Source organism: Sus scrofa, chromosome 10 (assembly GCF_000003025.6).
Source record: "Sus scrofa isolate TJ Tabasco breed Duroc chromosome 10, Sscrofa11.1, whole genome shotgun sequence".
Lineage (NCBI taxonomy): Eukaryota > Metazoa > Chordata > Mammalia > Artiodactyla > Suidae > Sus > Sus scrofa.
Genome location: NC_010452.4, coordinates 27,166,495 through 27,193,344, shown reverse-complemented (window position 1 = coordinate 27,193,344; position 26,850 = coordinate 27,166,495). Strand labels below are relative to the sequence as shown.

Sequence of the window (26,850 nt, the reverse complement as noted above, 5' to 3'; positions counted from 1 at the left end):
AGACCTTCCAGCCTCACACATTTCACTAGAATGTAAAACACCTTCAAGTCTCCTTGGACCCTTGGCTAAGTGGCCTTCAGCCCCACCCTCCTCCTCCTGCAGATCAATTAGGCCGGTGAAGGGCATTTCCAGCACCTCTTTCTATGGCCAAGCAAATAAAGCAAGCCCAAGAAAGAATAATCATCTTGACTGAAGGTGTTCTGAGAGATGCCTGCTCTCTCTAGCTGCTCCTACTCCCACCCCATGTACGTGCGTGCATGTGCACATGTGCTCGCACGCACGCACACACACACAGCATCTGAGGGCACGCCTGCCTGCCTGCACTTGAGTGCACACGCACCTTTCCACACTCCCACAGCCTGCAGAGGGGACGTGGACCTTTACACTGAGACTGATGGTGTTAGATGACACCCCGCTGCCCCACTACAAACACAGACAGCACCGTATCTTGCCACAGACCTTTTTACAATCCCAAAAGGGAGGAAGGAGAGACTATTACATATATAATGTAGTATATAACATATAAATTTTTCAAAAGATACAGAGCTTTGGAGTTCCTGTCGTGGCTCAGTGGTTAACGAATCTGACAAGGAACCATGAGGTTGTGGGTTCAATCCCTGGCCTTGCTCCATGGGTTAAGGATCCGGCGTTGCTGTGGTCTGTGGTGTAGGTTGCAGACGTGGCTCAGATCCCACGTTGCTGTGGCTCTGGCGTAGGCCGGTGGCTACAGCTCCAGCTAGACCCTAGCCTGGGAACCTCCATATGCCGCAGAAGCGGCCCTAGAAATGGCAAAAAGATTAAAAAAAAAAAAAAAAAAGATACAGAGCTTAACAACTTGGAAGTATCATACTGGGAAAGGTGATTGTTAATTTAAAATGGGATATTTTTTATTGAGTCAACAATGAAATGTGTTTTCATTCATTCAAATAAAAAGTATGGGGGAGTTCCCATTGTGGCTCAGCAGGTTAAGAACCTGACTAGTATCCATGAAGATATCGGTTTGGTCCCTGGCCCCACTCAATGGGTTAAGGATCCAGCGGTGCTGTCAGCGGTGGTGTAGGCTGCAGATTAGGCTCAGATGCTGAGTTGCTGTGGCTGTGGTTGTAGGCCAGCAGCTGCAGCTCCAATTTGACCGCTAGCCCTGGAACTTCCATATGCCACGAGTGTGGCCCTAAAAAGAAAAAAAAAATAGTAAAAATAAAAATTTGTGGGGACCCGCCTTTATGCAAAGAACTATTTTAAATGCTGAATTTAGAAAAGTGAGTAGAACAGACACAGACCCTGATTTCAGAGAGCTTTGATCCAGCGAGGAGACAGTTAAAAGTTAAGTAATCAGGAGTTCCTGTTGTGGCTCAGTGGTAACAAACCCAACTAATATCCATGAGGACTCAGGTTCAATCCCTGGCCCTGCTCAGTGGGTGAAGGATCCAACATTGCAGTGAGCTACAGGGTAGGTGACAGCTGTGGTTCAGATCTGGTGTTGCTGTGGCTGTGGTAAAAGCCAGCAGCTGTACCTCTGATTCACCCCCTAGCCTAGGAACCTCCATATGCCACATATTCGACCTTAAAAAAAAAAAAAAAAAAAAAAGTCAAGTAATCAAAGACATTGCAGTCACAGACTGTGATGGATGCCATGGCACTGAGGACAGGGAGCATCCGGGGTGTGGCACACACAGCTTGGGAGAGACCTCTGTTCATGGAGAGACTAGAAACCAGCGAGGAATTGCTTACATTTCAGGAAGACCTAACCTAAAGTCTGTTGACCCCCTACTATATTGGATATTGACTACATACTGAGAGGATTTCCATCAGCAGGGCAGGAAACCAAAAGGATTTCAACTGTGGATCAGATGTAACAAGCAATCATAATGTTTCAAATAAAGCCAAATGAGGGCCTGCTTGAAAACAGGCAGTGGAGAGCCCATGGAGAGCCCATCGGGGCTGTGAGAGCAATTTGTATCATTTTTGCTTGCTGTAGGGCATCATCACTCTAAAGTTCAAATTTGGTTTCGAGGCACTAAGTGCTATCTATGATGTTCAGACTTCATTTTACTCCTCTTCTCCCAGGAGGGCAGTCATGCCCAATTATTTCCCAGGATCGTGCCCAAGCCTCCCTGAATGGACTCTCCCAACCAAGGGGTTCCTCTCAAGGCACTGGACGCACCCTTTATGGTGCCCCTTGGATTCTCAGATTTCACCGTGTTCACTCTCACTGTCCTGGCCGAGGAGAAGCTGTCCTGGCCATGCCCGGGTTTCCCTCGTCGCTTTAACCTGGGACAGCACTTCACTTTCTCCAGATTTCTCTGGAAGATCGATGCTGTGAGAAAAAATGTAGAACCCTTCTGTGTAATACGAGCTCTGTAACTTTTTTTTTTTTTTTTTTGTCTTTTTAGGACCGTACCTGTGGCATATGGAGATTCCCAGGCTAGGGGTCTAGTCGGAGCTGTAGCTGCCAGCCTGAACCACAGCCACAGCAACGCAGGATCCGAGCCACATCTGCAACCTACACCACACCTCACGGCAGCTTCAGATCCCCAACCCACTGAGCAAGGCTGGGGATCAAACCCGAGTCCTCAGGGATAATAGTTGGGTTCGTTACCACTGAGTCACAATGAACTCCCACTCAGTAACTTACTAATCCTTTACTTTTTGCTGTTTTATTTTTAAAGGCTTGAGTTGTCTGTTGAAAACATCTTCCAAGACTGGCTGGAGAGTTCTGGAATACCACAGGTGCGCTTAAGATAACTGTTGCATGAGTCTGTGGAGAACCGTAAAGCCTGTCATTCAGTGTATCAACCATAACATGATTTATTTATATATATATTTATAAACGTAATCATCTTACTGAGTTGGAGGATCCCCGGGTCGGGAAAATGATGGTCCCTCACCCTGTGCCACAGGCCTCGGCCTCAGGTGACGGTGGTGTTATAGGTGGACCTTCTGGTCGACCCTGAACTGTGTGTTCAGTGAGGTCTTGCGCATCATGCTGTATACTTTGGGCGCCATGGCCAGGCAGCAGTTCAGTGCCACCAGCGGGCCTCCAGCTCTGCTCTTTGGGTACAGCCAACAAGTGAGTTGGCTTGCCTGCCGCTTTCCTCGGACCCGCCACGCCCAGCGTCTCCATCCTTTCCCCTGAGCGCTGCTGCCCCTAGACTTCCTCCTCCAGTTCTGCATCCATGCCTCAGGCTGCTCTTCTCATCTGAAGGAGCAGTTTAAATCTACTTCTCTGTCTTAGGGACTGATACCCACCACCGAGACTGCAGGTTTTCTTCTCTCTCTCCCTGTAGGCCCATGGGCAGCTCCAAGGGAGTCCTGGCCGCGTGGGAACCACCTGGCCTGGATCCTCCCCACCCCCCCCGACTCTCCCAGGCTCTCATGCTTCCTAGACCCTGAAGGGCAGCCTGGGGAACTGACCCTGGCTGGAGCCGGGGCCCTGGGAAGTTGGACTGGGGTATCTTGGGTGAGGCTGGTCAGAGGACCCTGGAGCTTCTCCAGCCTGGGCTGGCCCCCTTGAGCAGCTGCAGCCCCCTCATCGTGGGGTCTCTAGTGTCTGGGAGGGGACCCCCACGGTGGTGAAAAACTTTGCCCTGAGCCCAGGCAAGCAGCCTGGTTAGCCTGCTCGTTTCTGGTTTCACGGCTGGTCATATGAGCTTCCCCTTGGGAGTGTCTGAATGTCAATGAATGTCTGTGAACCATGAAATTAAGGAACAGGAGGGGCTGTTCTCCATTACCTTTTCATCCGTCTCCTTGCATCTTTGTCCTGTTCTACCACACAGGGGAAAATGTGGGCCACCAGCCACTGTGAGCTCATTCCTGAAAAGGTCGCATTGCCTTTGGTTCAGGAATGCGTGTCACCTGTTAAAACTTACTGGTTGGGCCCCATCCTTCTGGGAACCAAAAAGAATAAAATCCTGTGTCCCAAACGTGCAGAACAGAACAAGTGGAATAAGGCAGGCACCTGGTCCTGGGAGGCCATGCTTTCAACTCATGTATATTATAATGAGCTCCTGTGATTTCGAAAGCCTGGCTTCCAAACCAGACCCCTAGCGAGTGCAGAAATGCCAGGGAAACAAAGTTAAGAGTTGTGTCACCCTAAATAGCCAAGCCTTGCACTTCTTGTTTTCCATGGGGGTGAGGGGTGGCGATCCCCCTGGCCTGGTGTTCCTAGGCCCGACTGTTGCAAGGCTCCCAGACATTCTGAGCGTGGCCTGGAAGCTGGGAAGAGGTGGGAGCCCAAACAGCAGCATCCCAAAGTTCCTGGCCCAGAACAACAAGACCCCTGTGTTCAGCAGTGAGCCCCTAGGGCAGAGAAAAGAAAGAGTCCTTAATAGAGTACCCGGGAGCAGGCGCACCCCTCCCGGGTTGTAGCACTGGGGCTGACCCTCTGGCTCCCAGAAGGCTCTGTAATTTCCCCGGAAGAAGAGGAGGCTTCGCCACCAGCAGGAGGCTTTTGCTTTTCATTAAAAGGGGGAGGGGTGCGTGGAAGGGGGAAATTTGCCTCTGAGCGGTACATTTTTTCCAAAGGTCTCGTTGCATTAGCGACAGCTTATAACGTAGACAAGAATCTCCACTATAAACTGACGAAACCTGCTGTCAAAACACAGCCAGGTGCAGGGAGGCCGGCCCGGCTATAAATTGTCTTTAAGACCCAACTGGTATTTCCTCGGGTGCTTAACTGTTCGGTAAAAACAACAGCGTCAGACAGAAAAGCCCCTGATTGAGTGCGCATCTTCCCATTGGCGAATGATCAGAGGGCGTGTCCCTTCATCTCGTCACCCATTCGCTGCCGTAATTTATGTGGCTTGCTGAAGAGTTGCCTGCTCGCAGCCCTTTTCCAACTCCCCAAGTTCCTTCTCGTCTCCAGCCTTCAGAGAAGGAGTCCGCACCCTCTTGTTATGGGAACCTCACAGTGAATGGGACCCCTTGTTCTTTGTCCCCATCATTATAATATAAAGTTACCGGTGTGTTTGGTCTGGAATGACAACCAGAGCACCGAAATCGCTCCGACGCTCTTTGTTCTCGTTAAAAATTTCTGTCCACCAGCAACTGAAGTCACTCACGACAAAAGAGTCACGTTCTGCTGGTGAAGTTTTCATTCCACAGGTTACAGAGGCTTTTTGTCTTCTCTCAGGAAAGCTTGCCTCGAGGTTGGCCTCCATTTTCCTTTTTGGCCACGCTGAATGGAAATCATTTTTTTAATATGGAAATAGCTTCAGCAGCAATAAAAAGTAAGCACGAGCCCCAAAGAAGTAAAAGAAATTGGATCCAAACCTCTTTAAAGAAACACCCAACCCTATAACCTTTGGCTCTGCAAACAGTCTTAAAACTGATTGCACCATTGGTATGATAGATTATTTCCTTGTATGACTTTTTTTCTGATAATAGAAGTATTATATATTGAAATATAAAAAAGTTTCAATAAGAAAATAAAAATAAAACGACTCAGCAGAGTTCCCGATGTGGCTCAGAGGGTTAAGAACCTGACGTAGTGTGCATGAGGATGCGGGTTTGATCCCTGGCCTCACTCAGTGGGTTAAGGGTACAGCGTTGCCTGGAGCTGTGGAGTAGGTCGCACATGCTGCTCAGATTTGGCATTGCTTTGGCTGTGGTGTGGGCCTATAGCTGCAGCTCCAATTTGACCCCAAGCCTAGAAACCCTCACATGCCAAAATGCAGAAGTTTCCAGGCTGGAGATCAAACCCATGCCACAGCTGTAACCAGAGTCGCAGCAGTGACCATCCCAGAGCCTTAACCCTCTGAGCACCAGGGAATGTCCCCAGAGATAATTTTTGATAGAAATCCTGTCAGTCATTTTTTTGAATGTATGAATGTAGTTTACCCTTTTTTCTCCCTTTTTAAAATTAAAAATAATATGTTTTCTGTAGCAAGTTCAGGCAGTAGCAGAGTAAAAAAACATAAAAGCCCTTGTCCCTTTCAGTCTTACTCTGCAGAGATAATCTATGCTTGGTATATGCCTTGCACACACATTTTCTGTGCTATACATTATGTAGGTGCATATCCTTTTTAAACACATTTGGAATCTCATTATCTTATTTTTCATTTAAAAATGTGTCTTAAGCAGTTTCCCGTGTCCCTTGATATAATTGAAGAGCAATCATTTTTAACAGCTACATAGCTTTCTAATAAGTGGTACCATAATTTAATTTACTCAGACCCTCCCAATTGTTAATGTAGTTTACATTATTTCCAAGAAAGTTGCCCATTTTGCTAATTTGAAAGTTCTATAAATAGATTTTGATTTCACGACCCAAAGATTTCCTCCCACCACCCACCAGCCCATATGTCCATATATTCCAATCCCTTTTTAAACATTTATATGCAAATACATTAGAAGTAACTTCTCCCCCCAGCCTTTCTCCAGTACTTTCTTATTTTAGTTGTTACAGAACTCTCTGACTCCTCCCTTTCTTGGATTTTTCTGCTCACATTGCCTGATATCTTTTGTACATATTTATTACATTTATAATTTTCTTTCCTTTCCTAACACCTCCCCCCTTTTTTCATTATATTTTGCTTGGACTAGTGCAGGAGCTAATTGCTCTGTTAACCACCAAGCTGCCCCCCCTTTCCATCCATCTTCCACATCAGTGCTGAGTGAACATCCATCACACCCAAACACAGCTTGCATCCATCCTCATCAGAAATATTTGTCCACATTTAGAACAAACTCTTTTCTCTGCTATTTGAGGCAATAAGCAGAACTGCCCCGAGCTGCCTTTTTTAAACTTTATTTTCTACCACTCCTGGGCATATACCCAATCATAACTCTCAGTCTCTAAATATTTCATAATTATCGGTCCCCAAATATTAATGAGCTTTACCATCAGCCTTCCTTTTGCATGTCATTTTCTCCCCTTGGAATGCTTTCCTTTCTCTGTAGCTAGCAAGTGTCACAACCTGTCTTCTATTGCTGCTATTTGTATGTGTCTCACACACTCACCCCACCCTCCACAGAAACAAGGGTCGTGTTTGACTCATCCTGGTTTTACTTGCTCTGATGCATGTAACAGATGCTTCGGGGCTCGCTGTCCAGTATGATACCCACCAGCCACACGTGGTTATTAAGCACTTGAAAAATATCTAGTGCACCTGAAGAGCAGGATTTTTTATTTTAATTTAATCTAAATTTAAATTTAAAATCTAATAATATAGTCATGGTTTGGAGCAACTTGGATCTGTGAATGAATCCACTTGTTATAGACTATAAATTCGATAAAATCTAAATTCAGTCCAAGCACTGCTGATGAAAATTTATCATCCAATTGAGATAGACTGTGAAAACATATCAGATTTAGAAGACTTAGCACAAAAAAGTGAGTATCTCTAAGGGTTTTTAAAATATTAGTTACATGTTGAAATGGTTATATTTTGGATACACCATAACCCAATGTATATATACCCAATAAAATATATTATTAAAAGTAATTTTAGCTGTTACAGCTTACTTTTTATATGTGGCAACGAGAACATTTTAAATGACAAATGTGTCCTGCATATATTCCTACTGAATAGTGCTGCTCTAAAGCTATTAGTTGAATTAAAATCTGAGTGCATAATGCTTTCAAATCCCCCACTGAATAGATATAATTGAAATCATCTGTATTTTTGTCAAACGTATGGCTTTAGCTTGAGATCAGGCTGGCCAATCCATAGACGCCCTTCAGTCTGCCGTGAAGGCCTGGACAACTATAATCCACTGGTAAGGGGTCAGAGAGCTGCTTTCACAGCAGGCACTCATAAGGGACTGAACGAATTACCAGCCTCTCTCCTTAGCTCTTAATTTCAACTCCCAGGCAACCCATTCCCCAAGGTACCAACAAGCAGCGCAATAAAGCCAGAGAACCTCCCAGCCCTGCTGTGGCTCAGGCTACTCGTCGGCGATAGTGCTCAGCAACTTTAAATGGCAAAATCACAGGCAGCAGCGGCTGCAATGATGGCAGAGAGGGTGGGTACTGGCTGATCACGTATAGTGTCCTAGAAATAAGCAAAAATCAAGCTCCCAGAATTTAGAACATCAGGTTCTAGTGTCATCTCGGAAAATGCCCCTCCTTTCCACACAAACACCTGCAAGGTGCCCAAGGCCACAAAAGCAGATGATGGAAAACTTAAGTCTTGTAGGGCGAAAGGCTGCAGTCACCAAGCTGAAGAAACTTGATATGATGCAAGAGACTGTGTCATTGGAGCCACGTTGTGCAAAATCAAACTCTGCCACTATGGGAACTCCACTTGTAGCTACTTTTACCAACATAATTTAAAGGCCCATTAGGATACTTAGTCTCAGTGGTGTCTGTAAGAAATCTGCATGTAATAGTTCAAGAAAACTGAGACTGGGAGTTCCCATCGTGGCACAGAGGAAACAAATCCTACTAGGAACCATAGGGTTTCGGGCTTGATCCCTGGCCTTGCTCAGTGGGTTAAGGATCCAGCATTGCCATGAGCTGTGGTGTAGGTCACAGATGCGGCTCGGACCTGGTGTGGCTATGGCTGTGGTGTAGGCTGGCAGCTACAGCTCCGATTCAACCCCTAGCCTGGGAACTTCCATATGATAGGTGCAGCCCTCAAAAGGAAAAAAAAGAAAGAAAGAAAGAAAGAAAGAAAGAAAGAAAGAAAGAAAGAAAGAAAGAAAGAAAGAAAGAAAGAAAGAAAGAAAAGAAGAGAAAACTGAGACTGGTTATTTTGCAAGTGCCAGAGAAATTATATTTTTCAAATTATATGTGCTATGAGATCCCAGGTTCTTTTATATCAATAGTAGCTGTTATCAATGTGGTGTGCTTTTTGGGCTTCTAATAAATTTGCTGTCCCTCTTGTCCAGTGGTTAGACTTCTGTTTTCTCAGTGACTTAACATTTTATCAGGGATCCTTAGAGATAAATTGTCTGGCCTCACTTGGGGCAGGGCCTGCATTGTCAATGAGTCACCACCGTCTTTTACTGTTCCTTGAAGCGATGGTCTTTCTTCCTACCAGCTCCTCAGAGTGATAGCACTGCTTGCAGTCACAAGAGATGAGGAGAGATTTTATCAAAATACTTTTAGGAGTTCCCATCATGGCTCAGCAGTAATGAACTGACTAGTATCCATGAGGACTTGAGTTCCATCCCTGGCCCTGCTCAGTGGGTTAAGGATCCGGTTGTTGCCATGAGCTATGGTATAGGTTGAAGACTCGGCTCGGACCTGGCGTTGCTGTGGCTGTGGTGCAGGCCAACAGTTGCAGCTCGTGCGACCCCAGCCCTGGAACTTCCATATGCCGTGGGTGCAGCCCTAAAAAAACAAACAAACAAAAAAAAACCTTTCGCTTTTAGTTTCATTTTCTTTATTTTTGGCATCTGTGGCTTCATGCTGGTGTTAGTTAGTTCAGGCTGCCATGAAGAAATACCCAATTAGATGGCTGAAACCACAAGCATAAATTGTCTCACAGTTTTGGAGGCTGGAAGTTTAAGATCAGGGTGTGGGTAGGGTTGGTTTCTCCTGAAGCCTCTCTCCTTGGTTTGTCAATGGCCACCTTCTTGTCATATCTTCACATGGTCTTTCTTCTGTGTGTGTAGAGATCTCTGTCTTGATCTCCTGTTCTTATAAGGACACCAGTCAGATTGGATAAATGGTCCCACTCATGTGATCCTTTTTTTTTTTTTTGTCTCTTAAGGGCCGCACTCCCAGTATATGGAGATTCCCAGGCTAGCAGTCCAATCCGAGCTACAGCTGCCTGCCTACACCACAGCCCCAGCAATGCAGGATCCGAGCCTCATCTGTAGCCTATACCACAGCTCACGCAACACGGGATTCTTAACCCACTGAGCGAGGGCCAGGGATCAAACCCACAACCTTATCGTTCCTAGTCAGATTCATTTCCACTGAGCCATGATGGGAACTCCCGTGTGATCTCATTTTACCTTAATCATCTCTCTCTCTCTCTTTTTTTTTTTTATGCTCCATTTTATTTTATTTTTTATTACTCAATGAATTTTATGACATTTATAGTTGTACAACAATCATCACAACCCAGTTTTATAGCATTTCCATCCCAACTCCAACACAGTCAATTCTGAGGCACTGGGGGCTAGGACTCTTAATTTGAAAATTTGGGGAGGCATAAGTTTATGTTATACTAATACTTACTCCTCATATTTCTCTGATTAACTCTACATTTCCTGTGAATCTGTCCCTTTGAAATGGCCAGTTGAAGTCACTCAAGTCAACCTCACTGTATGTTTTTCCCTTATAAATGAATGGGCTATGGGTGTAACTTTTTTCTTTCCAGATAACCTTAGTATCGAGTCCACAAAAATTTAAAGTCTCTGATGAAATGAGAAAGAAGGAAGTGTGGGAAGGAAGGGTCCATCCTCCCAGAGACAAGTAGATAAGTGAGGGTCTGTGCCAGGCATGGTGTGTGGCTGGGGCATCTGCCTTGACCCAGTCCAGACGCATTGACCTCTTCACCACATAAAGCACCACAGTGAAACAGGAGACATTTCCCTTTGGTGCCTGAAGTGAGAGCTCTGTATCCTTCCTTCTTTTCTCTCCCTTTCAAAACCTGATTTCCAGAAAGAATTTGAATTTCATTCACAGTAATCTAAGACTAGACACCAAGTGAATAATAAGGATTAAACCGTTTCCTCTCCCTTGAAGATTTCTTTTGTAACTGTGTCAGATCTTAGGCTTCAACAGAACTGTCAAGCCTCGCAGAGCAGATGGGCGAGATTTGCAAGAGGAGGCTTCTTCCAAGGATCTGAAATCATACCTCCAGGCAGGTGCCTTCCTCCCCTGCCCCTTCCCTCCTTCCTGTGAATATAGCCCCATACTTCTGTCCTTTAGGAGGGACCTTGGATGACTCACAGGTGAGAGAGACACAGACCTTACCCTCAAGATGCGAGGCCAGGGATCAAACCCACATCCTCATGGATACTAGTCAGGTTCAGTAGGAAAAACAGAAACACAAAGAACTGACCTAGGCAGAAAGGAGTAAGTGGTGTAAAACAAACTCTCTTTTGTTAAGTTTCATTGAAGTATAGTTAATTTACAAGCTGTGATAATGACTATTGTACAGCAAAGTGACCCAGTCATACATATACACACATCCATTCTCTCAGATTCTTTTCCCACAAAGATGATCCCAGAATATTGGGTAGAGTTCTCTGTGCTATACAGCAGGTTCCCATTGGCCAATCATTCCATATCCCTTAGTGTGCATATACCAGTTCCATACCCCCACTACATCCCTCCCACCACCCCCACATGTCCCTTTGGTAACCACAAGTTTTTCAACTGTCTGTGAGTCTGTTTCTGTTCTGCAAATAAGTTCATTTGTATCCTTTTTTTTTTAGATTCACATATCACCACATATAGGTGATATCATGTGATGTTTGTCTTTCACTATCTACTAACTTTACTTAGTATGGTAGTAAAGTACCATAAATAATTTCCCCTTGCAAATGGCATTATTTCATTCTTTTTTAGGGCTGAGTAGTATTCCATTGTATCTATGTACCACATCTTCTTTATCCATTCCCCTGTCGATGGACATTTATGTTGCTCAGACTCACTTTTAGAGTTGGGAAGAAAGAGGTCATTTCCCATTTGTGGAAGCAGAAAGGGTTTGAAGCCAATCTTGAAGGACAGGTAAACGAGAAGGCCATTTAAGGTGGGGGGGCATATCAGTGTCTAGTGGTGGAAAACTAAGTCTGCATGTTTGAGCAGCATGACGTAGAGTCAGATCTCAATGATGGGGCTTGGAGGGAGGTGTTGAATAACTCTTTGTCATAGCATGATGAAGGCTCAGTGGCCCAGGACGGGGGGAACAGAGGCAACTTCCCTGGTGGGAGAGATGGAGGAGAGGACCACGTCCCCAAGTCAGTTTCACTCTCACTCTCAGTTCCCTCGTCCCAGCCCCAGCTCCACTACACTCTAACCAAGGCTGTTCTGCCTCCCACCCCCAACAGACAGGCAAAGGCATTTTTATACTGATAAAATCCATCAGATAAATGCGTTTTGACCATCATTTGGAGCAATGATATTTCCCCCTCCGTTTTCCTTGTTAGGACGGAGCTTATTGTCGGCTGCTTTGCATGGAGAGCAGGATCTGCAAAGGGGGTTGATTAGTCCAGGAGGATGCAGCCAGACTGCACAGGGACTTGAGCTTTACAGGGTTCACCCTCCAAGGCTTGTAGAAAGAATGCTAGTCCCTGAGTGGCAATAGGATACCCGGGGAAGGTGGGCCAGCAGACTTGCTCGAAGGGAAAGTTCCCGGGTGAAAGGTTAAGCTGTTCCCTTCCATGAGGGTCCCAGGGAGTCTCGTGGAATGAGAGGAACCGTTAGAGAGACTTGAACTTTCATGTCCACAACTCTTCATTTACATGGATACTTTTTTAAAGCATTGTTACATATCTGGATGACCAGGGGTATCTGCCTAGAAACACATGCACTGGGCTGAGGAACATCTATAGGTGCCTTCGAAGAAGGAGGAAGGGACGTGAAACAAGCACACATTCATCCAATCAGTGCAGGTGACGTGCCCCATCCTGCTAAGTGACGAGGGAAGTCTCAGAGGAAATCGACCAGGACCAAGACCAAGGCCCGCATCCTTCAGAATCTCAGATTGGAGATACACACACACACACACACACACACACATGCGCACACATTTAAAATGCGCACAGCGTTTTTAGGGCTGCACCCACGGCATATGGAGGTTCGCAGGAGCTACACCTGCCTGCCTACTCCACAGCCACAGCAACTTGGGATCCAGGCTGCGTCTGTGACCTACACCACAGCTCACGGCAACGCCGGATCCTTAACCCACTGAGCGAGGCCAGGGATCAAATCCACATCCTCTTGGATGATAGTCAGGTTCATTTCTGCTGAGCCACAATGGGAACTCCCCTGGATATATATATATATATATATATATATATATATATTTTTTTTTTTTTTTTCCCCCACCGTACATCAAGGGGATCGAGTTGGATATATATTTTTAAAGCAAGCTCAGAGGAAGGCATATGTTAATGGCTTTCACAGGTAGATAAAAACACTGGAGACGTTCTTCTTCTTTAAAAAGAATAAAAATTCTAAACTGGCCCAGAAGGACACAGACATGTTCAGGGTGTGACAAAGCAAAGAGAAGTCCAATTGTTGCTTGATGGACTAAGGCTAAACCTGTTGTTCTGCTTTTTTTTTTTTTTTTTTTTTGTCTATTTAGGGCCACACCTGGCTTATGGAGGTTCTCAGGCTAGGGGTCCAATCGGAGCTGTAGGTGCCAGCCTACGCCACAGCCACAGCAACACTAGATCCGAGCCACATCTGCACCCTACACCACAGCTTACAGCAATGCTGGATCCGTAACACTGAGAGAGGCCAGGGATGGAACCCATGTCCTCATGAATGCTAGTTGGGTTTGTTAACCACTGAGCCATGACAGGAACTCCCTGTTCTGCCTTTTGATCCAGAAGGGAAAGGAAGCCGGAGCTACTAGCTTTGGAAAATGTGTTTGACTCAGTTCAGCTGATGGAGATGGTTGATATTGGCCTGTGCACCATGGGTATCTTCTAGAAGCATAGCTTTGCAGGCTTGGATTGGAGGCCCTTGGGGCCACTTAGTCTGGTTGTACCGAAACCTGGTTTTAGAATAATCCAGGAGGCTGTTTAAAACTATAGGTCCCAGCAGTTCCCACTGTGGTGCAAGGGGATCAGCAGCAGCTCAGCAGTGTCTCTGCAGTGCTGGGATTCGGGTTTGATCCCCAGCCTGGCACAGTGGATTCAGTGGATTAAGGAATCCTCCATTGCCACAGTTGTGGCATGAGTTTTAGGTGTGGCTCTGGTCTGAACCCTGGCCCAGGAACTCCATGTGCTGCGGGGCAGCCAAAAAAAAAAAAAAAAAAAAAAAAAGAATCTCATTATTGCAGTGGCTCTGGTGGCTGCAGAGGCATGGATTCCATCCCCTGCCCGGTGCAGTGGGTTAAAAGATCTGTCATTACCACAGCTTCAGCATAGGTCACGGCAGCTTGAATTTAATTCCTGGCCTGGGAACTTCCATATGTTGTGGGGATGGTCATTTAAAAAAAAAGTTCAGGCCACATCCACTGAATGAAGATGTCCATCAGCAGGGCTGGGTTCAACTGACAGAATCCATAATTATGTCAGCTTCTAGAATATATTTGGAAAAGAGGTCTCCTTTGCTGAGTACAATCTAAACTCTTAGAGTCCTTCAATTTTATCGTCTTCCTAAGTAATGCAAGTATTGTATTTGGCTGGGTGGTTTAGTTTATCCATGCAACCAATATGCCCAGCCTCGTGCTGGGGCAGTGGGCATACAAAGCTGCCCATAAACCTGTGATCTGTGGGAACATCTGCCAACAAACCATTGCTCAAGGGGCCTCTTCTCTGCGTTTGAGACCTAAGAGGAACCTTAGAGGTTGACCTCTGTATTTTCCAAGTTCAGCCAGGAGGCTAAGTTCATGAGAAGACAACATGCTTGGTTGGGAGTTCCCATCATGGCTCAGTGGAAACGAATCTCATTAGCATTGATGAGGACACGGGTTCGATCCCTGGCATCACTCAGTGAGTTAAGGATCCAGCGTTGCCATTAGCTGTGGTGTAGGTTGCAGATGCAGCTCAGATCCCGCATTTCTATGGCTGTGGTGTAGGCTGGAAGGTGTAGCTCCAATTAGACCCCTATCCTAGAAACCTCCAGATGCCATGAGGGTGGCTCTAAAAAGACAAAAAAAGAGAGAGAGAGAGAGAGAGAGAGAGAAGAACACAACATGCTTGGTGGCTGGAGACTCAGCTGTACCCCCTCTTCTTGGTCACAAGTTGGCCAGCTCATTGTGCCAGGAAGACCATGTGATTGCCCTCAAGTGCAGGGTCTGGTGGGTTATATTTGAGCATATAGGCATTATCTGTTCTTCAGGTTTGTACATGCTTTGCACCCATAGAGAGATGTAGTTAAGGACATTGTAGCTCTTGTAGAGTCATTCCACTTAATAGGATTTCCTCGAGTGGTACTTGATCTATTTCATAGAGAGAGATCTTTAGAAGGAGGGAACAAGGTAAACTCAATGAGTTATGACAAAGATAGCAGCTTAGACTGTAAACCTTTTGTCACTAGAAAAACATCTGGGAGTTCCCTGGGGGCTCAGTGGGTTAAGGACCTGGTGTTGTCACTGCTTTGGCTCAGGTCACTGCTGTGGCACAGGTTCGATCCCTGTCCCAGGAAGTTCTGCATGCCTCAGGCCTGGAGAAAAGAAAAGAAAAACATCTAATTCTACTTTTTAGGAAGAACTGCCCATTCCCTTTCTTTTTTATTTTTTAGGGCCTCACCTGCAGCACATGGAAGTTCCCAGGCTAGGGTTCGAATCAGAGCTACAGTTGCTGGCCTACACCACAGCCACAGCAACGCCAGATCCAAGCCACATCTGCAACCTACAGCACAGCTCAGGGCCACTCTGGATCCCCAACCCACTGAGCGAGGCCAGGGATCGAACCTGCAACCTCATGGATCCTACCTCATGGGTTTGTTAACTGCTGAGCCACAGAGAGAATTCCCTTTTTCTTTCTTTCTTCCTTTCTTTCTTTCTCTTTCCCTCTCTCCCTCCCTCTCTCTCTTTTTCTTTCTTTCTTTCTCTCTCTCTCTCTCTCTCTCTCTCCCTCCCTCCCTCCCTCTTTCTTTCTTTCTTTCTTTCTTTCTTTCTTTCTTTCTTTCTTTCTTTCTTTCTTTTTTTCTTTCTTTCTTTCTTTCTTTCTTTCTTGTCTTTTTAGGGCCACACCCACAGCATATGGAAGTTCAGCTCACTGCAACGCTGGATCCTTAACCCCCTGAGCAAGGCCAAGGATCGAACCCTCGACCTCATGGATACTGTCGGGTTCATTACCACTGAGCAACGACAGGGACTCCCCCGTTCTCTTTTTATTAGGCTGAAGACATACGTTGGTAGACTCTTCATTGAAGACACATTATTCTTTATTTGCATCATGCTCTTCCTGAGCTTGTGAAAAAGCCGAGACCTAGCAGTGCTGTGAGTGGTGTATCTGGGTGCACACACCTGCAGGCCCCCTTGATTCTTTGATGCTGCCCAGCATCATTGTACACACTGATGTTCAGACCTGCATCCCAGGCCTCTGGGTGGCAGCTCCCGCTTCGACCATCCACAGCGCTCACGGGATTTCCGCCCGCGTCTGCCACTGGAGCACCTGCTGACAGGAAAGCAATGAGGGCCATTTGGCTGCTTTTAGAACATGGGGCTTTTGGCCCTCACTTTTGTGGAGAGCCATTATGTTGTATAGACTAGGTGTGTGTTTCATATACGTGTGGAGTATATATCTGAGGTATAGCCTCTACTGCTTCACGGTTTAATTTTAGTCTTTTCTGGTGTTGTATGACTTCCAGTCTGCTTTAGAATCCTAGGTAGAAGTGAATCCCATCCTTGCCTTAGTTTTCGCAGGACCTGTGAAGAGGTAATAAATGAATACAGCAGAAAGCCGGAACAGGGATGATTTTTAATTTAATTAATGACTGCTCTTTTTCCTGAACCTGTTCTTTAGAGGGCAAAATATGGGCATTGGGTGTGCAGTAGTGTGAACCTCACTTTCCAGGTATGCTGTGCTTTGCCAAGGCCTCAGCTCCAGACAGGCCTGGTCCCCTCTGAGAGGAGAAAGTTGGAATTTACTTTTCCTCTAAGGCTCTTCCTTTCCGCCCCAGAAATCAGTTGAAATGCCTTCAGACTAGAAATTTGCCCTTAGTTTGGAGTGGTTTGTTTCATTCTGAGTGATGTTTTACAAAGGAGAATGCGGGTTCGATCCATGGTCTCACTCAGTGGGTTAAGGATCTGGCATTTTTATGGCTGTGGTGTAGGCTGGCAGCTATAGCTCCAATTTGACCCCTAGCTTGGAAACTTCCATGTGCTGCAGATGCGGCTTAAAAAGAAAAAAAAAATTATTGGGAGAAATCTTAAATAGTAATCAATCTGCAAGAGCATTTATGCTGGTGGATGATTGAAGGATAGGCATTTGCTTCTAATTAAAATCAATTATTCACAGATATTAACCTGTTTGACCTGCAGGAGATGAGAAAATTTTTAGTTCATAATTTCTTAAAAGGGTTGTTAATGTCTTGAAATTCCTACATATCAGTAAAAACTGGGGAGTTCCCATTGTGGCTCAGGGGGTTAAGAACTGACACAGTGTCCATGTGGATATAGGTTCGATCCCTGGCCTCGTTAAGTGCGTTAAGGATCTGGCATTGCTATGGCTGTGAGGTAGGCTGGCAGCTGCAGCTCTGATTCAACCCCTAGCCTGGGAACTTCCACATGCTGCAGGTATGGCTCTAAAAAGAAAAATAAAAAAAATAAAAAATAAAAGCTGCAGGTGAGTTTTACCTTAGAAGGTGGCAACTTTTTCTAGGATACATTTTGAGACATTAACATAAGTACTGGTATATGTTTGTTGCCCAAATGACCTTGAGGTCTAGGTTGCCTCCCCCCCTCCCCGCTTTGCTTTTTAGGGCCACACCTGAAGTGTATGGAGGTTCCCAGGCTAGGGAACCTCGGAGCTGCAGGCTGCCAGCCTCCACCACAGCCACAGCAATGTGGGATCCCAGCTGAGTCTGGAACCTACACCACAGCTCAGGGCAATGCCAAATCCTTGACCCACTGATCAAGGCCACATCCTCATGGATACTAGTTGGGCTCGTTTCCACTTTGCCATAATGGGAACTCCTCTAGGTTGCCTTTCGAAGAAGGGGGAAACACTGGGGCCAAATGCTCCAGAAGGAGCACCTCATTTTTATGCTGTTTTTATACGTAAATCATTGGAGTATTTGCCACTTAAAAACATAAAAACAGGAGTTCCCATCGTGGCGCAGCGGAAATGAATCCGACTAGGAACCATGAGGTTGCGGGTTTGATCCCCGGCCTCGCTCAGTGGGTTAAGTTTCCAGCGTTGCTGTGAGCTGTGGCATAGGTCGCAGAAGCGGCTCAGATCTGGCGTTTCTGCGGCTGTGGTGTAGGCTGGCGGATGTAGCTCTGATTAGACCCCTAGCCTGGGAACCTCCATATTCTGCAGGTGCAGCCCTAAAAATACAAAAAAAAAATAATGATAATAAAAATAAAAACAGAGCCAGTAATGAACTGTCTCTGATAAATTGCTCTAGTGATTGCTGCAGAGTCTGTAGCAGAATGTTGCAGTGCTGCTTACATTGAGAAAGTAGAACCTATTCGGCGTTGAGGTATAACAAGAAATGATCAAAGCCAGATGCTTTCCCAAAATTATATTTTCAGTGCATTTATATGTCTGTTACAAACTGTGCTACATGCTAAAAATATTTTCCTTTGTAGGCCAGGGGAATCGAGGACTGCGGAGATCAGATGGTTTTTCTTAAGCGCGTTAAGGGCATCCTGGTTGTTATTAGGCCTGACTTTACAATATGACATTATTTATGCCCCAGAGCTTCACAATTCAGTTCTTAATTTCAGCAGCTTCATTGGCATGAAAATCCACGGGAGGGAGGCCAGCGTCAGTATGTCCGAATGGGGGGGGGGGGGGAGAAGTGACAGTGGAACCAGACTGGAGAGAGCGCCCTCATCCCTCGGCTGGTGCCCTGGGGAGAGGAAGTTGCCTGCCAGGTCTGGTGGCTCCTCTGGCGTTTGCTCCAAGGACTCCATCTCCCTTTCCCTCTGCACTCTCCCCCTTCCCTCAGCTGTGCTGACACTTCATATTCCATGTGGTCAACCAAAGACAATCTCTTTAAGACTCGCTGTGGGTGTATTTATTACAAAGTTGGCTTCTCCCAGTTCTCACTGCTTCTCTCTTCTCAAATTATATATGTATTTTTTTCCTTCGATGGCTCCATGGCACATGGAGTTCCCGGGCCAAGGATCAGATCCTAGCCTCAGTCGAGACCTAAGCCGCAGCTGCAGCCACACAGGATCCTTAACCCACTGTGCTGGGCTGGGGATGGAAACCTGTGTCCCAGCACTCCCAAGACGCTGCTAATCCTGTTGCACCACAGTGGAACCTCCTCAAATTGTATTTCTTCCTCCCTGTCATTGATTTTGTAATTGAGGTATGTCTGCCTGGATTTGGCATAAATGCTTCTAGTGGATTAAGCTGTAAATGGGTAATTCCAAGAATATGCTGATTCTATAGAACTATAGTTTTAATTTAATGCATCTCCTCTTCCCACCCCACCCCTGTTATACTGGGGTGTACTAGTTCATATATTAGAATATCCAGAAGGACAAAAAGGCTATCTTTTTTTTTTTTTTTTTCGAGTAGTACATTTTATTGAGTAAGAGGCTCAGGACATTGTACATAATAGCTCTATACTTCTAGTCACAGCTCGCTGAGATAGACATTATTATTATACCCATTTTATTTATTTATTTATTTTTAAATTTTTATGGCTGCACCTGTGGCATATGGGAGTTCCCCAGCCAGAGATTGAATCTGAGCCATAGCATCGACCTGAGCCACCACAGGTGGATTCTTAACCCACTGCACCACAGCAGGAACTCCTATTCTCCCCGTCTTATAGATGGGGAAACTGAAAAGCAAATCTGTCAAACTTAAAAGCCCAGGTTCTTAATTATTACACTGGTTTGAAATGCATGTAACCCCTCTTAGGATTTTAGATGTTTTTTGCATCCAAGACTTGGTCCTGCAGCATCTTCAGAGAAGACTATAGGAATATCAAATTTCATTTTATGATCTTTTTGTAACAACAGTGGGCTTATTGTTTTAAGTGGGATAGGACCAGTGACAGAATGAGCTCCTTCATCATAAAGCACATGAGAAAGAGAGCTTGCTCGATTGTGTCCTCTGGAAAGGGAGAGCCACTGTTTTGCAGTGGCTCAGATGTGTCACATCTCTGCAGACTCTGTCCAGTGGCTTTCTGTCTGTGTGATGGTCAGCTGAGGCTCTTTTTTTTTTTTTTTTTTTTAGGGCTGTACCCACAGCATATGGAAGTTCCCAGGCTGGGGGTCTAATCAGAGCTACAGCTGCTGGCCTACACCACACTCACAGCAACGCCGGATCCTTAACCCACTGAGTGAGGCCAGGGATCAAACCCGCAACCTCATGGTTCCTAGTCGGATTCATTTCCCCTGTGCCATGACGGGAACTCCAGGTGAGACTTTTTATCAGAATGTCACAGCTCAGTTATTTTGAGACCTTTGAAAGTTTACTTAGGTTCAAAATACCAGCCTGGCTTTTGTTTCTAAGGGGAAAGAGGAAGAGAATTAGAACTTAACTGGCTTCCTTGGTGCCTCTCCTTTTCTGCGTCATCTCATTTCGTCCTGACCACAGCTCTGTGAGGCAGATGGCATTATCTCCTTCTAACGGGGTTGTGTGACATTCCCAGGGTCACATAGTTTCTAGGTGGCAAGGGCAGAGGGTGTCTAGGGCCAAGTTTTCAACTGTGTTTTCCCATTACACATGGCTTGTACAGAGATACTTAAGCCACCTTCGCAGGCCAGCTCTGAAAAACAGCAACAGCAGATTTGGTTGCACATTAGCATGATTTCAAGCGCCCTTGAAACCAAGAGCAAGTTAGGGAAATAAGAAGCGCTCAGATATGGTGCAGTATGAAAAACAGCATGGATGTGCCTCAAAAAAAACAAAAAAATAGAGTTGCCGTATAATCCAGCAGTGCTATTTCTGGGCATATACCCAGACAAAACTATAATTTGAAAAGATAACATGCACCCTAATGTTCATAGCAGCATTATTTACAATAACCAAGGCATAGAAACAACCTAAATATCCATCAAAAGGTAAATGGATAAAGATGTTGTGAGAGATATATATGTATGTGAGATACATACATACATACATACATACCTACATACCATGGAATATTACTTAGCCATTAAAAAGGATGAAATAATGCCATTTGCAGCAAAATGGATGGATCTACAGATTGTCATACTAAGTTTAGTAAGTCAGAAAGAAAAAGACAAATACCATATGATATCACTTATATGTGGAATCTAAAATACAAGACACACACACATGAACACACACAAGGAGTTCCCTGGTGGTCTAGTGGTTAGAATTCAGTGCCTTCACTGCTGCAGTCTGAGTTCATTCCCTTGTCTGGGAACTGAGATCTCACATCAAGTGCTACATGACATGGCCAAATAAATAAATAAATAAAATAAAGCAAAATAAAATAGGAGTTCCCTGGTGGCCTAGTGGTTAAGGATCCAGCATCATTATGCTGTGGCTCTGGTCACTGCTGTGGCACGGGTTCAGTCCCTGGCCTGGGAACTTCTGCATGCTGCAGACATGGCCAGAAAATGATAAAATAAAATACAACACAAATTAATATATCTAGAAAACAAAAACAGATACACAGATATGGAGCACAGACTTATGGTTGCTGGGAACGGAGGCCCGGGGGATGTGGGAAGTATTGGGAGTTTGGAATTAGCGGAAGATGGATAAATGACAAGGTCCTGCTGTATATAACACAGGGAATTATATTCAATATCCTGTGATAAGCCATAATGGAAAACAATATAAAAAAGAATATATATATATAAAACTGAGGCATTTGGTGTACAGCAAAAATTAATACAACATTGCTAATCAACTCCGATAAAAAAATTTTTTTAAGTACTCAAATAGAAGGCAAAGCTAAAATGGACCATAATATTTAAACTGTAAACTGAAACCCATAATTTAAAAACCAATCAAATTATCAGAAGATTGTTCAGTTTAAGAGACTCTAGCATACCTAATATTAATGTGAATATAAATTAGCTGGGTGGATTCTTCAGTTCTGCATATTAGGAGATGTTTATGATGAGTCTAATAAAGCTCTAATGTTCTTTGTAGTTCTTTTCCATCTCATACTACTGAGTACAAAAGCTGTGTTGTGTGCAGAATGGCCGGGTTTATCCCTACGAGAAAGAAGTTATGTTTGGTATCTAAAGAACAATGAGAGTTTGCTGCTTGGCTGGTCAATGCTGGATCAAGTTCACATTTCCCGGCTCCTACTCTCCCACCTACACATGCAGGGGGTGGAAGCAGAGCAAAGGAAGGGAGGACAGACCCTTTTTTCACAGGGAGAGAGAGAGAGAGAGAGAGATATGTGAGCTGGGGCTTTCCTAATATGGACACAGCTGGGCCTGTGTAGCACTAAACGCTGATTTAAGCCACTGCTGGAAGAAACATCCTACAAAAAGTAAAGAGATTAGCAGCCAATTAATTCTGGCTTTCCCATTGTTTTTCTGGAACATCTCTTATATGGATCTAAATGTTTGGTGAACAAAAATTCTGGAAAATACCGTTTTCTGGAGTTCCTATTGTGGCTCAGCAGAAACGAACCCAACTAGTATCCGTGAGGATGTGGGTTCAACCCCTGGGCTCGCTCAGTGGGTTAAGGATCCATGACTTTAGCATAGGTTACAGATGCTGCTCGGATATGGCTTTGCTGTGGCTGTGATATAGGTGGCACAGGAGGCAGGGATCCAGTGTTGCTGGGGCTGTGGTGTAAGCCGGCAGCTGCAGCTTCCACTTAACCCCTAACCCAGGAACTTCCCTATGCCACAGGTGTGGCCCTCAAAAAAACAAACAAACCAAAAAAAAGACAAAAGAAAAGAAAAAAAGAAAATAGCTTTTCTCATACATTATTAATATTTGGGAAGCCCCCCACCCCAGTTGTGATGGATCTTACTCTCCTTACTCCGTGCGCACGCTCACGCTCACACATGTACATGCAATCCTACTTCTTAATACAGATAGAATGATTTAAACCCATTCCTCTTGTTTGCAAATTCTAACTTCACTGAGTTTCTTTGGGAGGCCAGATGATAGGCCACAGAGTCAGAGTGCCTGGACTTTTAAAAATAGGCACGTTGGAAAAAGAAATAGTCATGTCAAAGGCCACAGACTCTGGTGAGCACGGAGATGCCATGTGTGCACAACTTATAGATACCACACCCACCCCATTTTAGGGACTAATCAAAGGCATCTAGATGTGCTTGTTTGCTTTTCAAGCCAGTGAAATATTAACATATATGTTTGTGTTTTAAATTAGTAACTATCTTGTTTGGCATCTTGCCAGGGTAGGTCCTTATAGCATCAGGCATCAATGTCGTGTGTCTTTCCCTTTCTTTCTTTCTGTCTGTCTGTCTGTCTGTCTGTCTTTCTTTCTGTCTTTCTGTCTTTCTTTCTGTCTTTCTGTCTTTCTATCTTTCTGTCTTTTTAGGGCCGCACCTGCGACATATGGAGGTTCCCAGGCTAGGGATTGAATCGGAGCTATAGCTGCCAGCCTACACCACAGCCACAGCAACATAGGATCCAAGATGCATCTGTGACCTACACCACAGCTCATGGCAATGCCAGATCCTTAACTCACTGAGCGAGGACAGAAGTTGAACCCGAGTCCTCATAGATCCTAGCTGAGGATCTGAGCAATGACGGGAACTCCTTAGCGGGTCTTTTCTAAACAAGGATGCCTGTTTGGTTAAAGCATGGTGCCCAAGGCCTAAAGAGGTCTTCCCGGGTTGCTTCCTGCATGGAAAGATAGCTTTTACACTCAGCAAAGGGTCTTTTCTGTTGGTACCCAGTGTTCTCTAATCCCAGCCAGAAATCTTCCAAATGCAAAATATTTGTTTCCCAGGAATGGGTGGCAGACATCAACATAATTAGAACATTGTTCCTGGGGGATGAATGGGAGATACCACCTTAAATGTACAGAATTCCAGGTCAGCACTAAAATCAGGGTCCCTGGGGAGTTCCCGGTATAGTGCAGTAGAAACACATCTGACTAGTAACCATGAGGTTGCGGGTTCGATGCCTGGCCTCACTCAGTGGGTTAAGGATCCAGCGTTGACGTGGGCTGTGGTGTGGATTGCAGATGCAGCTTGGATCCTACGTGGCTGTGGCTGTGGCTGTGGTGTAGGCTGGCAGCTGTAGCTCTGATTCCATCCTTAGCCTGGGAACCTCCATATGCTGCAGGTGTGGCCCTAAAAAGCAAATAATAATAATAATAATAAAATAAAATAAAATACATGAATAAAATCAAAGTTCCTGAAGACAATGATCTATGCTCTTTTTAGTCAGGGTCCATAATCATATTAACCAGGAACCTGAAAAAACTAAAATGTCAAATATCCATACATTCTTGCTTTCCTTCTGGGTAGTATTGAGATCTTCCAATTCCACTCCCACTCTTTTTCAATTCCTGTGTGTGTGTGTGTGTGTGTGTGTGTGTTTGACTAATCTTGCCCAGAAGTTTCTCCCTAAGAGTAAGCTCTAGGAAATGCTACCCTGGGTCAGCCTGCCAGCCCATCTTGTCCAGCTTTGTATCTGCCGTCTGCCCAGAGAGACTTATTGTATGGAACACAATAGGTAGCTGTCCTCTGTGGCACCGACCTTGAAATTCAGATGACTCCCAAACACCTGGCGTTTCTTCATAGCAACCTATTAGAGATGGATCATCATTAAAATGATCCAAACCAGTGGTTCTCAACACTGGCTGCACACTGGAATCCCTGGTGGGGGAAGGGGGCTTGTAAAGTGACTAGAGCCTGGGGCCCCCTTTCGGATGTGAATCTAAGTGGCCTGGAGTGCCTCCTGGGCGTGAGGATTTGTAAACGCCTAGGGGCTGGCACCCACTGATCCCAAACCACCCCTATATCATTTAATGTTTCACCTATAAAACTCTTTCAGGTCATAGTTTGCAAGAGTGTTAAATGCCTGTAAAGAATTGCAGTCATACAGGTATCGAGGAGGGATATGCTAATATCTGTTTTCTCAAATATCTGTTCTAGGAATTTGCGCTGTGGCCCAGTAGGTTAGGGATCTGACTGCAGTGACTCAAGTTGCTGCAGAGGCACGGGTTCAATCCCTGGCCCAGCACAGTGCCTTAAAGGATCTGGCCCTGCAGCTCAGATTCCATCCCTGGCCCAGGGAACTTCCATATGCCATGGGTGCAGCCCTTTAAAAAAAAAAGTCTAGGAGTTCCCATTGTGGCTCAGTGGTCAACGAATCCGACTAGGAACCACAAGGTTGCAGGTTCGATCCCTGGCCTCGCTCAGTGGGTTAAGCCTTGAGCTGTGGTGTAGGTTGCAGACGTGGCTCGGATCCCGAGTTGCTGTGGCTCTGGCATAGGCTGGTGGCTATAGCTCCGATTAGACCCCTAGCCTGGGAACCTCCATGTGCTGTGGGAGCGGCCCTAGAAAAGGTAAAAAGACAAGAAAAAAAAAAAAAGTTTATTCCAATAGACTTTTATAGTATAGGATTGTCTTTTACAGGCTGTGTTTTAATCTCAGGTTGGTTTGATCCACATAATAAGCAGATATTTTAAAGTGAGACAGTTCGGGTAGATGTTCCCTAAGCTCCCGTGCTGGAGTGGAAAGAACACTGCCTTTCCACCCAGGTCTAAGGGCCACACGATCTGCACTACTAAAAGTGGAATTCCTGTTGTGGATCAGAGGGTTAAGAACCTGACATAGTGTCCATGAGGACGTGGGTTCAATCCCTGGCCTCTCTCAGGTTAAGGATCCGGCATTGCTGTGGGCGGTGGTGTAGGTTGCAGGTGAGGCTCAAATCTGGCGTCACTGTGGCTGTGGAGGCCGGCGGCTACAGCTGCGATTTGACCCCTAGCCTGGGAACCCCCCTATGCCTCGGGTGCAGCCTAAAAAAAAAAAGAAAAAAAAGGTACTGTACTTCTGTGAGACGCAGTCTCTTCATCCTGAAGATGGGACAATATGAGAAACAACCACAACAGTCTGTAGGTGGAAGCGTTTTGGAAACTGTTCAGTCCGGTGCAAAACTGGCCACTCTGCTTCTTTCTACCAATTCTGAGATCCTGTGATCTCGGATACATATAGACTTTCACCCCCTCCTCCTTTGTCTTCAGCTCACTCCCCTCCAGCTTCTAGTGATGTTGTGATGCCTCTTAGTTCCAAGAGTCTAGACGTTTTGATAAATAACAACTGCCTCCTCAAGGAAGCACATCCCATGTGTCATTTGATCTTCGCAACTCTCTGAGAAAGAGGCTTAAAGAGGTCATATAGCTAATATGTGGCAGAGCCTGGATTCAAACCCAGACAGGCTGTCTGCATGCTCCTTAGACCATGCCGCCTTCCCGCCTGGTCACACTAGTCACCCGAGGACAGGCATGGTGTCTTATTCATCTTTGTGTTCACAAAGTCACATTCTTTGTTTTGTAGCAGACAAACGAAATATGTTCGTTAAGCGAATAACCTGTCTGCATGTCCGATTTATATTCTGCCTCTTGCAATCTGAGGCCATTTCTTTTGGTTTTGATATCCAAAGTGATAAAATCCTTGGTTGGTTAACAATTGTATATTAGTCCTCTGTGATGTTTGTATAGGTTTGTATTGGGGGGGGGTGTTTTTTTAGCAGTTCTGTTCCTCAAATTTTACAAGTTGGATATAATCTTACCTTCTGTACGTCACTTCCAGGTGTGGTTAATGGAGAGAAATACTAGAGTCATGAATTTTTTTTTTCAGCAAAAAAGAAAAAGAAAATCAAAGAAAGAAAAAAATACACCCAGAATATTTTTTTAATTTATTTATACTCCTCCTTGTCCAAAACAGAGTTAAGGAAATGCTTCAAAAGCAAGATGTAGCATGATAAAGGGAAATTAAAATAAGAAAGCTAGAGCAATGTGAAATAATGTTAGGAAAATAAGATGGGGCCTGGAATTAAATTAGCATACAATATGTACCCCCGGAAGTTCCTGTGCCCAGCCTAAAGTAGGGTTACAGAGCTTTCTAGAAGAAGGAAAAGGGATCAATTTGCAGTGTTTGTGAGGTAAAACAAACCAGTTACCTGCGTCCAGCTATTCCTGATGCTGATGTTAGGGAGGAG

At 45.1% G+C, this 26,850-nt stretch overlaps 1 protein-coding gene across 11 annotated transcripts in view; it reads left to right on the top strand.

Annotated features, from left to right (window-relative positions):
• Window positions 1–26,850, top strand: part of C10H9orf3 (chromosome 10 C9orf3 homolog) — a 394,233-nt gene that overhangs the window by 279,003 nt on the left and 88,380 nt on the right. For all 11 annotated transcript variants that reach the window (XR_002336297.1, XR_002336299.1, XR_002336292.1 and 8 more), the window contains one exon: window positions 2,670–2,730. Coding sequence is in view for 3 of the 11 variants with exons in the window: in XM_021064603.1 (XP_020920262.1) it covers window positions 2,670–2,730 (61 nt within the window). In the remaining 8 variants the exon portion in view is untranslated. The remainder of the gene's footprint in view (window positions 1–2,669; window positions 2,731–26,850) is intronic.